The sequence below is a fragment of the Cuculus canorus genome, chromosome 13 (assembly GCF_017976375.1).
Source record: "Cuculus canorus isolate bCucCan1 chromosome 13, bCucCan1.pri, whole genome shotgun sequence".
NCBI classification, from domain to species: Eukaryota; Metazoa; Chordata; class Aves; order Cuculiformes; family Cuculidae; genus Cuculus; species Cuculus canorus.
This window is the reverse complement of record NC_071413.1, coordinates 8133534-8151396: the sequence shown is the minus strand read 5'-3', so window position 1 is coordinate 8151396 and position 17863 is coordinate 8133534. Positions and strand designations below refer to the sequence as shown.

Below are 17863 nucleotides of genomic sequence, written 5' to 3'. Positions count from 1 at the left end.
ACTTGAAATGATTTTATCTTGAACTTTCTCATGAATTTTTATCAGGGAAAGCTCTTTGGGGAGAGGAATTGAAAGACAAAACCAGGGACCCAAGTGGCCTCCAGACTAAAATTTTAGAGAGAAGTGGCAAAGCCTTTGGGAGAGAGATGGAAATGTTTTGTTGGAGTGGGCCTCAAAATTTTATGAAAATTAGCAAATTTGTAAGTAGGTATTCTCTGTATGGTTCCTGCTGCTCTTTCATTTTATCATATCTACAGCTGACTGTTGAAATCTTGAGTTTTTCTTGTTGCTGTTTGTTGTCAGATCTGAAAAGTGGTGCTAAAGGTGGTAGAGGTCGTGTTTCGGTGATGATAGGCTCATTAGATGGGAGGCATCTGCACGGATGGAAGCGGGAGCAGCCTGTGGAGTTATTGACTGATGGATATCCACATTGTGCCACCAAGAAAACTAGTTCAGCTTTCCAGTTTTATAAAAACATAGAAGAGGGATGAAGCTCTCCTTATGTAGTAAAGTGGCAGTTATTAAAACAACAACATGGGCTCTAGAACTGAATGAGTTTCTGCATTAAAATTGCACAGAAAATTGTTATGGGTATGATGTTAACTATCTTGTTGGAATTAGATGTTTAATTCAGCCTATGATTTCTGTTGTAAAACTGTCCTGACAACCTGAATGGTTAGAAGTGATCTGAATATTTTGCTTCACAATTCCAAGCACAGTAAAAATTTGTGTGTTTGTTGGTTTGTGTGTGGTGGTTTGGTGTGGTTTTTTTCCTGTTATATTTTGCGTTTGGTTCTGTGGTGGTTGGCTGGTTTTTGTGTGGCTGTTTGGATTTTTTTAGCTGTATGATGGTGAGAGGGGTGATGGTTTTTATGTTTTGTGGTTTTTTTTTTCTTCTCTCCTCCCCAAGAAAAGGGGTCTGAGCAAAGGGGAGAGCTTTGGGAGATGGGCAGAGGCTGTTTTTAACCTTGGTAGTAACTGTGCTTGGAGAAGAGAGTTGCAGAGACTGTAGCAGGAAGCAAAAAGAAGAGAGTGGTCCCTGGGAAACTATAGTTCATGCAGAGAGCACCGAGATGATCAAAGGGCAGAAGGGGAGAGAAGGCAAAGATGTGACAGGCAGTCTTCCAGGGGCCAGAGGCCACTGTGAAGAGTTTGCTGTAGCTCAGAAAGTGCTGAATTGCCTAAAGCTCAGCTAGAACTAAATACTGCAGAAAATGCAGCAGGAAAAGCAAGACTTGTGTTCTTTCCGATGCAGTTGTGTGAAGTTTCTTCTAGCAGAAAGAAAAAATGACAACCAAACAAAAAAAAAATCCAAAAAAATTTAAAAGACCAAACACACACACAAATCCCCCCCTACTAACTGATATTCTTAGTTACATCTGGATTTTGTTGTCTATCTTTATTCTTAATTTACAAGATTTTGGTATTTTTTTAAGAGTTTATTATCCATGGACAGTCTCAGTAAATTCACATGTAAGTTCTGCCACATTAAAAGCCTGGACTGAGAAGTGACAGAGGACAGATGTGATCTGAGATGTGAAAATTACGTAAGAGATTTAAAGTGTGGCCTTTTGCAGGTCTCATGCAAGTATTCAAGGCAAACCAGACCTTGTTTAAGTTTTATGATTTAAGCAGGTGTCAGGTTAGGATGGTATAGACACTTGCTTAGGTTTAAAAGTAGTCTACAGGAATCCAAAATGAATACAGCCTATCTACTGTCACTGTAATGAGTGCAGCAGTCGAGCAGATTTAAAAGAATAGTTAATATGTTGTCACATTGCTGGATAATATAATAACACACAGACTCTGACAGTTTAAGTTGATTATGTCTAAAGATGTAGGGATGAAAATAACAACTGAATATTATTTTGAAAGTCTTTGTAATCAGTCTTTTTCTTTTTTAGGAAATCTTTAAGATAGAAGGCAACCTTGGAATTCCAAGACAAAAAAGGGCTATTTTGGCAACTCCGATATTAATTCCTGAAAACCAAAGACCGCCATTCCCCAGATCCGTTGGCAAGGTAAGTCAACAAAGAACTAGATCAAATTTGATATTAAGTAATTGTTAAGTATTTTTAATTTCTATCCTGTGAAGTAATATCCCAGAAAACATTAAGAAACCTAAAACTGAACAGACAAGATTATTTTTCTGTCTATATTAAGTAGGAAGAAGAAAATAACTTTGTATTCATGGCAGACTACAACAACAGATATTCTGGTAGAAAGCATTAACCAGAGATATGTGTTCATGTATCTGCTGTCTTCTATAGATGTTGCTGCCTGCCCGTGTATTTTTGTGTTAAACTGAGTCTGAAATCTTGGCCAGGAATGTTATGAAGAATATCCCACTGCATAGTGTGGATTATCTCATCTCTGTTCACAAGACATAAAGTCAAAACGTATTACATGTGAAAACATCTTTTGTTAATTCCTCACTTAATTTCTAGCATCCAAAGCTGAAAGAAATACTTGCAGGTGTTTTCACTTTTGTTTTCTGTTGTTTGCAAAGGTCTGACAAAGAAGTAGACAGTTTTTCTCGTGTCTGCAGGCAACCAGATAGACAAGAGCTTTAACAGACGCTCTTCCAGAACTTCAGATACACGGCTCACATAAAAAACCATTAACATTACATTACTAATATGGGTTCAAATGACCATTGTGGCCTCAGAAGTTGTAATTGCATGAATATATTTTGCATGTTGATAGTCCTGAAGCAGGAACCCCTATGCATCGCTCTTGCTGTAGTAAGTGTGTTAATGATTTGGTGCCCTATACAGCTGTGCAGTCTACTCTTGATCCTCTCCGGTATGATCATTGGAGCTGAATGCATAGCTTGAGGGTGGAATTTTACTCCGTGATCGATGCGTAATTTGGCCATCTGGCACCTAATCAGTTAGTTTTATAATTAGGAAAGGTTGTTTTCCTATCAGTAAAATGAAAGAATAATCTATGAAAATTTAATTTTCTCCCCTTTCCGCATCAATAACTTATACTGATCTCATAAGTTTCCTTAAGTTTTTCATCTTCTTAAAGTACTTTTAATGTCTCCTAAACTTTCTGAACTTTTCACTTCAGTTTTCAGTGTTTGAGAATTAATGAAGGATAACTAAAGCAAATATTATTGGTTAATATTTTAGTGATAAATAATTTTTAAGACTTTGGTAGTACAATTTTAAAAGCAGTGAGAAAATGAGAAAGGTTACTTATACACAGATCCATGGTCTTTCTTTTTTGATGTTGTTATTTGATTTCTCCCTGTCCCCTTCCATCCCTGCTGCTCATAAAAAAAAATGGAGTTTTTGATCTGAGGTAGTCTGAGTTGTTCTATAGAAAGGCCTTTTATTTTGAGTTTAGGATGCTAGTCCTGGTGACTGAGGCTCCTAAAGCACAATGAGACTTTTTTTTTTGGAGACCTCTTCTGCGGTATCGTTTCCAGTTCTGGAACCCACAGCACAGGAAAGACATGGTCTGACATGATTCTTTTGCATCAGGTCCAGAGGAGAGCCACAAAAATGTTCAGAGACGGAACATGTCTCCTGTGAAAAAACACTGAGAGACTTGGGATTGTTCAGTCTGAAGAGGAGAAGGCTCCAGAGAGACCTTCTAGCAACATTTTAGTGTTTAAATGGGGCCTACAAGAAAGCTGTGGACATGTTTCTTAGCAGAACCCATTGTGATAGCACAAAGAGTAATGATTTTAAATTAAAAGGGGGTAGATATAGACTAAATATAAGGCAGAAATTTTTTACACTGAAGGTGATGAAATGGTGGCTCAGATTGCCTGGAGAGGTGGTAGGTGGCCCTTCCCTGGGAGCATTCAAGGTCATGTTGGACAAATCTCTGAGCAATCTGATCTAATTTATGTTGTCCCTGATTACTGCAGGGGGTTGGACTGAGTGACCCATAAAGTTCCCTTTCAATTCAAACCATTTTATGTTTCTATGATTTTGGATATAGTCTATTGAAAATAGTAACAGAGGGTGTGTGTGTGCACCAAGTGAGACAAAAATTTAGAGCTATTTAAAATAATAGGATGACATATTCTAGGTCAACTGCATTCATTTGCAACTGAATTCTTAACCAAACGTAAATGGAAAAAGTTTGGAGCCTCAGACATACTGGTGATAGGAAGAGAATATATTGTTCCCTAACTAAAAAATTCAGTAAGAGTCAAAGCTGGTTGGACTCGATGATCCAATGGGTCCTTTCCAACCTTGTGATTCTGTGTGAAAGCTGAAAATAAAGGCAGTTCTTTTAGGTCTTTTTGATGTGTCACAGATCTTCATAACAGAGGCCGTGAAATCTTCAGAAATGGAAGTCTGTACTGATCTAGAGAGCCTTAGACACCCAATTCATATACTTGTTTCAGATCCTGCAATAACTGTAGAAAAAGTTCATCATCTGTCTCATTTAACTTTAGATGCTTATTATGAGCTTTACGCAGCTTTATGAATTTTTAAAACTTCGTTTAGCTGCCCAATTCTGCAGGGCATGAGAAACACTTATCTCCTCATCCCCTGTATTGTAGGGCTTATCTTCAGAAACTTCAAGGGGATATTACATGGACTGTTGAATTACAGCTTCTGACGTGTATGAATTTCTCTTGAACTTAAAAATTGCCATCTCTGGTCTGCTGTGATCACTGCCAAGGGACATTGCAGATGTATTCTGTATCTATGGTTTCTCGAGTATGTTGGGGGAGAGAAAAGACATACAGAGAATGGATCTTTAGTAGAACTTCAAAAATAAGAAGGAAGAAGAAAGGAAAGCAGATTCTGGATCAAATTTTTGTCATGTAACTGCCAGGGCTGAGATCTCGTGCAGGTTTGCTATGATGGGATCAGCAGAGTTTGTCTCCTGCCACGGGGCCTCACAAGAACTCGCTTTCTGTCCAACACTGAGCAGTGTCCTTCTGCTTCTCTGTAATGGGTTTTCCTCATCAAATGTCTGTGAGATTGTACTGTGGGGCAGTTCATATTTTATTCAGAAATAGCAATGAACTTAGCAATAAAAACATTTAGGAGAAAGAAATTACAGTACTGGCGGGGTTAGAGCAGATAACCACACATTTTCCTATGTGCAAAATAATTCCAGATTTTGGTTTGCTTTTATCTTTTTTCCTGCAATGTTACGTTTTCCTCTTATCAGGAATGTGAACCTTTCCTGACTGAATTAAATATAGGATAGTGATAATTTCAAATATGACTACTTCTTTTTAATACCATCATGTAGTCCGGTTTGGGTATCCACATAAAGGTTAAGTTCCCAGTTGTACCCTCTGTGTGTTATTTTCACCTTCTTTCTTCTGCTGTAGCAAATTCCCAGGGTAGTTTACTCATCCGTCCTGACTGCCTCTCGCTTTCCAACTTATAGTGTACTGCCTGGAAATGCTCAGGTTTTTTTGGGACTGACTGTAGCAGCCACCAACAATTGAGCTGACTGTTAGACCTTAGGTGGGAGAAGGGCAGCCGTGTAAAAATAGGAGAGAAACGGGAGAGCAATCAATTAATTTTTACTTCACATTTAGAAAACAACAGTATAAACAAAAATATATAGGTATTAAGAGGACTTATTAATAAGGGTCTGGTAATATAAATCAGGAAGGAGATGCACTGGACAAGTGAAAAAATGTTTCTTTTAATTAATTACAAAAATTCAAATTTGTTTTTAGCTTAAAGAAATACATGTGTAGAAGCTGTTGTCTGTGCTGTTACTGGCTTTCCAGCATATCCACTTAATAATGAGATTACTGTCTTGTCGTTTGCACACTGTTATCATATCTGTTATTTAAATACCTATCACAGGCTTAATGACCTTATAGGTAAAGGAATTCACTTTTTAGCAGAATTTAAGCTTTTGCATATTATCCTTCATTTCTGAGGGGAAAATAGTGGGATTAAAATGTTTTAATACAGTCTTGGTAATCTGGGTCTTTGTGACTGATATGGGTCACAGTATGGCCCACACTAAAAGTCTTTAATGTCATTCATGTGTTGTGTTTCGCTCTGACTGATATAACACAGGGATATGACACGAAACTTTTAGTCTCTCTCCATGTGTGAATTTTCTGGTTTATTTGTCCATATCAGGTCAAATAAAGTACAAAAGAGGGGGATGCAGGTTTACCTTGTAATTATGGGGATTAGATTATTCATCACGACATTATGGGAACGTTTTGTAAGACTGACTTGAGAGCCACGATTCTACAAATCTATTTGATGACAATTTCCAGACACACTTTAACTGTGGTGATGCACTACATGATGGTACTTTTTTGAAGTCCAATCCTTACAGTAATGTAGACCTCAAAGTACAGTAGGGTAATTGTGGAGATGGGCAAAAAATTCCAGCTCTTCTTCCAGTTGTAAAGAGAGAAGCACACCTACAAACTGAGAGTGTTTTAATATAGGCTGAAAGCATTTGCTATGGCTTTTATTGATGAACGTATAATTAATCCATTATTCTGCCCTTTAATTTAAAGGAATTGTCCTTCATAGGAATGAGTATTTTAGCTGTTGACATTTAAAATCCGGAAGCCAGGAGTGGCCTGGTAAAACTAGCAGTACTATTTATGCTTAGTGGAGGCCAGAAAACAAAGCACAGCACAGAGTAAACCTTTTAGGAAACTAGTTCTGAATGAAGAAAAAGTAAAATCTTGCTTTTTCACAGTAAGAGAATTTTTTAATTTGTTATTTGGCTGTTTTGTCCTTTTGGAAGGAGAGGACGTTTGTTCAGATATGTTGCATCAGATCAGTGTACATACCCTCCTTGGCTTTTATGTGGGCTGAAGGACAGTCAGCTGCCAAACAACAATTAGACGACAGGGCTGACCTAAACAAAAGCTCAAGAGAAAAAGTGGTGCAGGCTAGCAACCAGGATAAAAATCATTATGATCTATGAGGAGGTGTGTTTTTTCCCTCTTCTGAACTATGAATTTAAGGCAGAGAGAAAACACAGCTTGTTTTTTTAATGCAGCAATAGAAAAAATATCTGAAGAGGGGAGGAAACTGAAGATATCAGGATGGAAAAGCTGCTGGAAGCTTATTATATTTGCGTGGTTATCTGATTGAAACTATTTATGTATGATAAATTATATGCCTTACAGAAGAGAAAAGTTAAGAACTAAAGATGCAGCAGGAAAAAATGACTAACTTCAGGCAAAAGTTTGAAAAGATGATAAAACTTTTGTGGGATGTGGTCATGATCCAAGAAACTTTGAAGACAACCTATGGAGAAGAGTATTGTAGATTACAGGAAGACATGTAAGACAACAGAAGAACATGTACAACAGTAAAATAAAAGCTCAATTAAGGAGGGCTTTGTTCTGCTGGAAAATTGGGCAGAAAATAAGAGAGTGGAGAGAGAAAAAATTCTAGAGAAGATGAAGACAGAAAGAACCTGCCTAGGAAGGGTGTTGATATGATAATGATGTGTGCAGGCAGTGAACAGAATGATGTGCAGAACAGAGGAGCTGCACCAAAAAGTCTTTCCAACACCAAAAGAGAGATGTCTATCACTCCTTACCAACTTCTCAAGTGGTAAAGATCTGAACCTGAGTTCTTGGTCTGAATTTTCATGTCAGTTACTAAAAATTATGCAGAAGAAAAGGATCATACTTCTTGCTGTCGAGCTAGAAATGGGTCTGAGTTCTACAGGAAATATTCAGTGGATTTTTAATAATTATTTTTTTAATATCTATTTGGTTGTTTTCAAATCATCTTCACATCAGGTGTAACCATCAGCCTGTTCCAAAGAGTGTGCTCAGAAAAGGGTCATTGGTAAAAGACCTGATTTGTCCAGAAGGCAAGAATATTTCGGAGACAGACGAAAAAGTGGTATCATCAGGGAAGTGTTGGAATGATTGGCTCCTGAGAAGCATTGCAGGGTGAGGACCTTTTTCAGAGAGCTGATAGAATTACTTAGGTACAAGGAATTCTGGTTTCTTGTGTCAAAGTCTGATGGTGTATAAGGACATCACTCAGTTAAAGTACGCAGAAGTGTGTCTATCAGTCCCTGCAGCAAAAGACACAATGACAGTTGAGGATATAGAAACAAGCAGCAAACCTAAGAGTGGTAGAAAGATGTACAGAGAAGGATTAGGAGGAAAGGGTGTTATTGATGAATAGAACTTAGGCAATAAAGACAGCCTTAATAATTGAACACTTTCTAACCCAGCAGGAAAAAAATGTTGAGGTTAGAGAAAAACCGAGTAATGGTACTAGTACAGTAAGATTGGGCAGAAATATATATGAGATCATTTTGGTCAGCCCAAACGGTCTCTGTAAATCCAGAGTGAGTGTAATGATTTAATAAGTGAAAGGAATACACTGGTGTAATAACTAGTGTATACAAATTTTGGCAGAAGATTAGAAGAAAAGTTTCTAGTCTCCAGAGAAGAGGCATTACTTCCCAGTAGAAGTACCGAGGAGGAAATACTAAGTTTGATAAATATATGATCTCAATTCCATAGTACAGCTGCTTCTGACCCCAAAAGAACAGACACCTAGAGGTTTCCAGATATTCTGGTATTTTTGAAAATGTGTAATACTCTGCTGAGTTGGACCTGAACGGACCGTTGAAGATGTCAAGAGTTTAACATCAGATCAAAGTAATGGCTTGCATGAAGGAATGGCACACTTCTGACCTTAATGGAAATATACCAACCCATCTCAGCAATGAATGTAATGAGATGAACAACACTCCATTAAATTAAAGTGCTTTTGATGCAAGTATATGAATTATTAAACCACAGCATATTAATTTTTATTAAAGGACATGTATTTGATGTTCTAACAAACCATTAAGAGAAAACAGCACTTCAAATTCATCTCTTTTTCTGAAAGGTCTCTCTTCAAGATACTTTCTTTTATTTTTTATTTTTTTAAAATATTGATAGTCACATAGACCACTCCAACAGAATGCATTTGTTCTTTTAAAGCTAACAGAATTGTAATGAAAAGCCTTGTTAAAATACTTATGTTTACTTAAGGTCTTTCAGAAGAATCACACTTGAGCAGCAGATGTCTGAGAAAACGGGAAAATAATATTTACCCATATTTTTCGGTGTTCGATGTCATTAATGAGAATAAAAGATTTTTAAAACATTTGAGGAATACTTTCCAATCTAGTTACTATGGTTACAAGTTTATTGGAGATAAAGCAGTTCGGTGGCAGTGATGGAATTAAATTTTCTGCCCAATATTGAAATACTCAGTTCTTAATTACCTGCTTCATAATAAATCATGCTGATGACCTTAAGGAGACCACGAGACAGAAGAGATTTTACACTCTGAACTGTTCAGCAAAGCATGCTGTACTTTAACTCTGGCACTGTTTGTGTTAACTTTCATCTTTGAAGCCAACATCTTAAACTGTGTTGTAGATGAAAGTAGAGGTGAAAAATGCCAATTCCTGCCAGTAAAGTACCTATGTGTAGTAACTGAGATGAAATAAGACCCTGGCATTTTTCATTGACATGCTAACTGAATTTTTGAACTTGAGTTTAAGGAAAACATTTGCATTATTTTCAGATGGAACAACTACATCATCTAATGATACCCGACATTAGATACCTCTGCATAATGTTTTCTTTCTTAAATAATTCATAGTCATCTTCACAAAAATAAAGCCAAAGGACGTCCCCAAAGCTAAAGGCCTGTTCCAGCCTCCTTGAGCCAAATAAACCCCCAAACTCATGCTTTAAGAATCACGTGTAGGGTGTGATTCTGTCCTGGTGTTACTGAGTATATTGTGAATGGAGGGTGTCATCGGCAGAAGCAGCTGGAAAATGCCTTCTAGGGATGCAGAACAATAACTACTAGATTGTCATTCCCTAACTCTGTTCTCTGTGGGTTTTATGAAACTATACTGACATTTGGATTTTTTATTAGCTTTCATCTTTGCGGTCTTCCAAGATGATTACATATCCTGAGTTGACTAATGAAAAGTTCTTTTGATATCCACCTTGACTTTATCTTAGTTTACTTCAGATTTTGAAATAACCGCTCCATTTGTCCACCTTGAAAAGCTATTTTCTTATTGAATGTGTATTTTGTGAGCAAAACTTTGATCTCTGCATTCTTCAGAGGGTGAAATTTTAGCCTTATCAAGATGTAAGGCCTCATTCTGTAATCTCAGAATAGTAAAACAAACCTACTTACAATTTCTTTTAAGTAGGGTGAAAAATGTAACGGACTTGTCCAGCATTACTTAGCAGTGTACTGCGTTAATATATTACTGGCAAAGTGATGAGGTTTGCAGAATATAGGAATCAGCAGAGAGAACGAGGCCATAGAACTTTTAAATCAATTAAAATATTTATATAATAGTTGTGAATGGATTCATACTGCTTTATGTGCCATCCGTTTGTTATCTGAACACTGTACCTTTTCCACTCAGACTTTTTTGCTTTTTCATTCCAAATTATCCCTTTGGTTTACTGTTATGCAAAGCCAGTTGTTAGCAAGTCTATAGTGTAGTATAAACCAATATCCGAACAAATGACACTTAGGAAGAAAAATAACTCATCCCTGCCAATTTACAAACTAAATAGTGTCAGACTGTCAACTTTGGTACTTACATTAATGGAAGACTTTATTAAAGGCATTTTGTGGACTGGACTGGCGACAAATTTGATATTACTAACCTTGGCTTGTTTATGTGGTATTAAGAAAAGATGGTTGGCAGAGCATTTCAGAGAGGAAAAATTATATGTATTATATCTGGCTCACCTTTAAGTTGGAGTAAATAGCTGTCACTCAGGGAAGCATAGTCATTTTCTTCTGACTAACGACTGGATCTCTTCGATGATTACTACCTAATTTTAACCTCTTTGTTTTTTGTACTTCGTTTTAGAATACATGAGTGATTTTTCTTTTTATTTTTTTCTCTTGCATTTTAGAGTGTTATCTGGTAACAAATCAATTTTTTTTAATTATTAGTTTAATTCAATAAATCTTTTTCCTTCTCCTTTTCAAAACACCTGTTGCTCTTTTCCAGTTGCCCTCTAAAGGCAACTTTCTTTTTTAACTTTTCTGGTTAATGACCTTTGCCTCTTTGTTTGCAACCTTGTTGTGGTATTCAGAAGTGGACTAAGTTGTAGTCTATATGGCAGAATCGTAGAATGGTTCAAGTTGGAAGGGATCTCTGGAGGTAATCTTGTCCAACTCTTCTGTTCAAGCAGGGTCACCTACAACCAGCAACTATGTCCAGGTGACTTCTTAGTATCCTTGAGGTGAGAGACTGACTCCACAAGCTTTCTGGGCAACGTGTTTTACTGCTTTGTCACCCTCACAGTAAAAAAGAGTTTCCTGGTGGCCAGATGGAAGTTGAGTAATTAAATTAGCAACAGTGATTTTTTTATTTGGCCATCACATGCTTTAGATTTTTTCAGTTTTTTTATGAAGTCATGCAATTATTGTAACTCTTATATTTGGAATTTATGTACAGGAATCATGTCCTCCATCCTATACTCTTATGCACAAACATACTCGGAGATGCATAATGATAAGTGACTCCAGACTTGTACACACATCTGGATTTTCATGTATTCTCTGCTTGGTCAAAGCTATTGACTATGTATGTGCTTTTTCTCCCATTTTAATCTATCAGATGCTGCTGTAAGTACATATTCCTTCTGTTGGAAAGTCTCCCAATTTTGCCTGCTCTTATGTCAACAAGTATCAGTTGCATTATAGTTCTTTTGTATTGTATTTTCCTGCCATATTACAATCTGTCTCATATTTCTTAAGAAGAGGAAAATAACACGGAATAAACATTTATACAAATTCTATCTAAGAACTGAAATGACTGTTAAATACATTTTCACTGTTTTTTCAACACATTATTTTAGCAATTTTATTTAGCTTGCATGCTGGTTTAAGCTCAGATGTAACAGTCTTTATAGGCTTGTCTTTATCACTCAGCAATTCCACAGTGGCAGTCTGTTAAGCACGTGTTTTTCTGTGTCATTATACGATGTTGTCTGACCTTAAACTCATTGAAGCTAACAGAAATTTTCCCATCAAAGTAGGAAAGTAGTTTTGATCAGGCCAGCCATACTGGGAGATTGTAGAGGGGGAAAAAAAGACACTTGAAACATGAACTAAGCTGATCATGTACATATCAGGTTTTATTTTGTTTCACTGTGTTTATAGGGAAAATTATTAATGTATATTTGGGAAATACGATTTTTATCAAGGTTCAAATTCATCTCTTTTTTTTTATCATCATATGTACTTTTGCACTGCTTCAGAAGTTTTTTTCTTTTCATTACTACAACGCGTGGACAAAACTACTAAGCTTACATTTTTCAATTGAGCTTGCTGGAGATGAGAATGGGTTTTGATAATAGAAATCTGTACAACAATGAAGTCCAGAAATTGAAAGTAGTAGTGATCCCTATAATCCAATAATACATGCCTTAATGTATTTTTTTTATTACTTAATAGAATTTCAAAAAACTCGAGGAAGTGTGGATGTAGCTGAGTGTGGTTACAGCTTGGATTCAAGGGCTTTGTTAATTTAACAGAAATTCATGTTCAAACCTGATTTACAGTATATTACAAGTATTTGCATGAGAAATGGAAGGTGATGAAAGCTGATTTCCTAGAAATATTTATTTTCTGCAACAAGCCCAGATTTTCTTATGTGTGATAACACCTCAAGAACAATGACCCTGGATCATCCCACTGTGCTTCCGGCAACACTAGTGTTATTTTTTACTTTCTGGCATTTAAAATTTAAATAAGAGACAGTACGGACTGTTAGGTAAACCGAACTTGACTGTGCAATGAATGCAAAATGGAAACTCCTCCTATCGTTCTGTCTCTGCAGGTGTTAGTAGGTGGTTTTACTTTATGAAACTTCTAGGAACTTTGTATGTTTGATTTTATATTTTCTGATCAAATTTTGTTGAAAGTAGGCAATAGGCTTAAAATGACTCAGAAAACATAATCCCTTAACTGCTTTTTTTTAAGGAGACTAGACTAAAGCAGCGGGGGTGTAGCATAATAACCATTCCGCAGCTCACCCTTTTCTATTTGATAAACACACCCTTAAATGTTACTGAGGAAACCGTTGCTCCTCATAGGCTTGGAATAATTGTTAAAACAGCATATTACAAAAAACAATGTCTGCAATGGGGAACTCACTAATTTTGTAAGGGAAAAACTATAGGGTCTGTATGACTTTTATCACCAATAAAATTAATGAATAATACAGATCATGCTGAAATTGTGTAAATAGGAAAACATAATAAATCAGCTTCATCCATTATTACTGTGCTGTTGTGCTTTCTAATATGAATTTGCTAAGGGTCACTGAAAATGAAAATTAATTTAAATTAATAGAATCTATTATACTTGTATTAAGCTTTTTTAAAAATCATATAGTACCAATACAGATTTTTACTAATTTCTTTTCTTGTGAGAATCTTTCAGCGCCTTTTATTTAGTAAATTATCTCCTCTAAAAAAAAAATAAATGAACACAATCATGATACAGTCAATACTGTTTTGAAAAAGAAAATGTAATTATCTGTTAAGAAGAAATCTTAAAAATCAGGCATATTTTTTACTTTAGGTTATGGCTGTTGAAGGATATTCTTTGCAAGCAGTAGAAAATTTATTGTATTTTTTTATGTGGAAAGCTTTCTCATTCTGAGCAGACTTTTAATTCCGGGAAAAAATTAAGCACAGGTTTCCTGATTATAACACGTGTACACACACACACACGTGTATAATGTATTGGTATGAAACATTCCAGTGCAATATTTACTTACAGTAGAGTTAAGAGCAAAAAACTTTTTCTTCACATAAATAATTTTCTTCACATTTTTCGTAAAAACAATTTTCTAAAATTCTTATTAGACTGTAAAAGTTAATTATATTTTTAGAATTAGATTGAAATTTTCCTATCAGCTTTTATATCAAGGACTGGAGGCAAAATAAAATACAGCTAGGTTGCCATTTTTTGTCCTTCATTCTCTCAAAGAGGGACTCCCTGCTGCTTGTGTAATGAACCATGGGGACCCTTCTGCAGTAGCTTTCAAAGTAAGAAATTATCATGTTGAAGAGCTAGGGAATTATTTAATTGCAAATAATGTAGTAGCAGGACGTGCCATTGGTTTCAGTCATGAATTTACTGTCAGGATATTTTGGTTTTGTAAATCTGTGTAACAAGCAAATAGTTGACAGTTAATATAAGCAGTTTTACTTCCACTGGAGGTTCAGAAAGTCTCTAAAAGAGTTTTAAATTCCCAACCTCCCTTAAAAAGTTGAAAGTCCTGTCAAAATGGAAGAGTAAGCTGTAAACAACCAGTAAGGGTTTTTCAAGTATTTTGGAAACTCTCGTGTTCCCTGCCAGGGGGGCTGTGTCGTGCTGCAGTTGTTCTCAATGAAGGAAGGGGACAGGAGTCCGAAGGGTCATCTAAAACTGAAATGTCAAAAGAAATTGGGTGCAGAGTAAACCAGAGAGTATTTTATAAAAGAGCAAAGACCAAATTTTGAGAGAGCTCAAACAAGGAATTGCTGAACTCCTAACTGTGACATGTAACTACCCGCAAGCTTTGACTTCACTTGCACTGGAACGTGGGCATCATATACTGCCCATCCTTTTGTAAAAGGACCGTAGGAAGCCTTGAAATGCATTAGGATCTACAGTCCACTGAATCCGACTCCCACAGGAGTGAATTGGACAAGTCAAGCTCTAACAGTCACTGGAATAGACAAACTTTTGGGTGATCGTGAAGTGAATAGTTAACGTGGTTCTTTTGAAGGCAAGTCATATCTCATAAGTGTATTAAGATCTATGAAGGAGTCAAATGTGATCAATAAACCATCCTTGGATTTCTCTGCTAAGAGGGAATGTCTTATTTTCACTAAAAAAGATTGAAGCATCAGTGTTGAAATAGATTTTCATAGGGAAGGTTTTGCCAATGATTATTTATGTGTGCAGTCATTTGTGATGTTTAATACAATAAAAAATCATCTGAAAAAGCAGAGAGTGAGGAGCTCCTGAATATTGTGTAGTTCTAGAGTTGCTCAGAAAGAAGTGTCTTGTCTGTAGTGTGACTTCTTTTGGACAAAAGTGTTGTCTCTCCTTTTTAAAGGCTACTGTAGTACAGTTAGGCCCCTTACTGCTATTCAAAAGAGTGATGCTGGGCTGATGTATACACTATTTTCAGCTAAAATTGTCCTAATGCGTTAATCATGCAGAAGCTGTCTCTGTAGGTTAAGGTCATTTGAAGTTGGGCTTTTTAATTGAGTGATTTAAGGCTTCAGTTGTGCTTCTTCCTCTACCAGGGACTGGGCAAGTGCTAAATTTAAAAACTATTTTTTCTAATATTTATTTTCTGTATATATATATATTTCTTATTACTCGAGGAAGTGAGAGGCAAGGAGATGCTGTGTGTTATAAGTGAAAAAACTGTAATATCTAGATTTCAGTAAAATAAATTGCTGTGATAGTTAACAGAATTGTGTGGAATATGTCTGACATCCACTAAATATCATTGTACACTGGCATCGATTATGTTAGTTTATGTTAGACAGACCTGTTAAAGGTTGTGCTTTAAAGTTGATTCCTTAGGTTTGGAGTGCAATATCAAAACTGTAGGAACACAATAGTGCAATGAAATGACACATCACTCCTCAGACCTCTGCTTGTAATGGGAATATATCCCTAGTCTTTACTGTCTAAGTTGAGGGGTTTGGAGGTTTAATTTTTTTTAACAGTGTCTTGTTTAAATTATCACACTGTTCTGTAAATTTAGTTTAAGGTAGATATACTCGGTCAATCGGAAATTTCTAAGGCAAGCCAAAGTGATAGAGAAGTAGTCCTAATTGGTGAGAGATCTATTTTCTTGCCTGTTGATTTCTTTGGCTACAATTGAAACAAATGATTTGTAATGGAAAAGACTTGATTGTTCTCTCTAAATATCCATTTCAAAACAGTCTCTGCTGTTTGTATTACCTGGTAATCCCAGGAATGTTTTAAGATCTTTCTGTGTTCCAGACACAGTAAGTGCAGCCACAGAAACATATATATTAGGGAGGTTTTAATTATTAATAAAATTAGTGCATCTTATTAACTTATTTTTCTAACTTTATCATGTGTTGTTGACTAATTTCCAAAAAAGATAAATAGTTGCTAATGCCATTAAATATTTTTATTCAGTTTTTGAGGATTGCAATCATACGCCTGCAGACGTAACTTTCAGCAAAAATTAAACAACGAAATCTTACCCTGAGGAAGCTAACATGCTTCATTAATCTAAAGGCTTGGTTTACCTCATTGCTTATCCCTACAGTTTCAGACCTGCATTTCTTTTAAATCAGAAGAGGAATATACATATATTTTAAATATATCACTGAATTCTTTGTAAAGATGGGTTCACCCTTGTGCTTTCATCTTTATATGTGTCAGCACGTTATTCAGGGGCTCTCAAAGTATGTCTACTCTGTTCTAACATGAGACTCACTGGTATTCTAGATAAGTTCAGTCCTTTTTGCCTGAAAATGCAATATGATTGTTACTATATCAATATACAGTAACAGTCTGTGCAATTATAAGTAACATGCTTTATATTTGTTTTCATTAGATGTTTTAGTTATTCTATAGCCACAGTTACATAGAGGGTTGCAGCAATTAATTACAGAAAAAATAGTGGTTAACTGTTTTGTTAGTTCTAAAGCATGTAACCAGAATAATAATCTGGGCCCAAATAAAGTGATGAACTGAGTTGATGAAATGTCTATGAAAACTAGACGTATTTTGGATTTAAGTGTATTTATTTGAGGTTAAATATAGTTATAGGTGACTACAGATTATTGCTTAATAAGGTCAGTTAGTATCAGTAAGAAATGGTTGGTATGAAATGGAAACAGCTGTCAAATTAAACTGTTTTCCTTTTAGGTGTGGGTTGTCTTGGCATCAGCAGTGAGACAGTGCCTTGTTATTGCTGTAAATCCAAGGCTTCAGTATTCGCGATCTTTTGAACAAAATATAAACCCAAGATAAACCCAAGACCCAGAATGTTTGTGGCTACTTAACAGTAATTGAACGATATAGCTGAATCCTCTCTGGGCATGGTACTGATGGAGCAGGTCCTGGTTGGTTATTTATATTTCCCCACTTAGAAATGGCTCTCCAAACCTATGTTTATTGCTAATTTAAATTCAGTATTATAGAATGGATTAAATGTTTTTTTAAACATAATAGGATAAACACCTGATACTGGGGAATTAAGAGAACCATTAAACCCTGGTGTTACTCAGAGTAGACCATCCTTCAGACTGTAACATTAGTTCCACGTTTCTCACCAGTGGAAGAAGAAAGCCCCATTTGCAGACTGGAGTCACTCAAAGGCTCCTCTAGCATCCATTTAGCTCTTGGTGGGAACCAGTCTCACCTCCATTGTGCCTGACATCAGCAAAACACGACTCAGTGTAGCTTTTTCTGTTGGATCCTGAAGCCACTCTTAGAGTAGCAGGGCCAGGCTACACCAGATTCACCCCCACTAAACAAGTTTGAACAGCTTTTTTTTAAAGATAGGTTTAAAATTGGTTTATCTGCATCTGGTGGATGCAGCAGAAACTCCTTGACTCCTAAACTCATCTAGAAACAAGACCTTGCTTGCTACAAGAGTGATTTTTTTTTTCCTTCAAACAATTAGAATACTTTATGCAAATATCCTACTTTTTTTTTCTAGTTTATTCAGTGTGAACTCTGCTTCTTGAATGTCTTTCTCTATTCCTTTTTTTCTTCCATCTCTACTAGAGCGTTAAACTGATTTTTCCACATTAGTAGCTACATTTACATTCTGTGAGATATAGAATGCATACCCATTATCCACCAAACTTATG

The 17863-nt window shown here is 36.1% G+C and overlaps 1 protein-coding gene across 2 annotated transcripts in view; it reads left to right on the top strand.

Moving 5' to 3' along the window:
- Window positions 1-17863, top strand: part of CDH13 (cadherin 13) — a 478464-nt gene that overhangs the window by 195948 nt on the left and 264653 nt on the right. For both annotated transcript variants that reach the window (XM_009561054.2, XM_009561053.2), the window contains exon 4: window positions 1905-2021. In XM_009561054.2, coding sequence (XP_009559349.1) covers window positions 1905-2021 — 117 coding nt within the window. The remainder of the gene's footprint in view (window positions 1-1904; window positions 2022-17863) is intronic.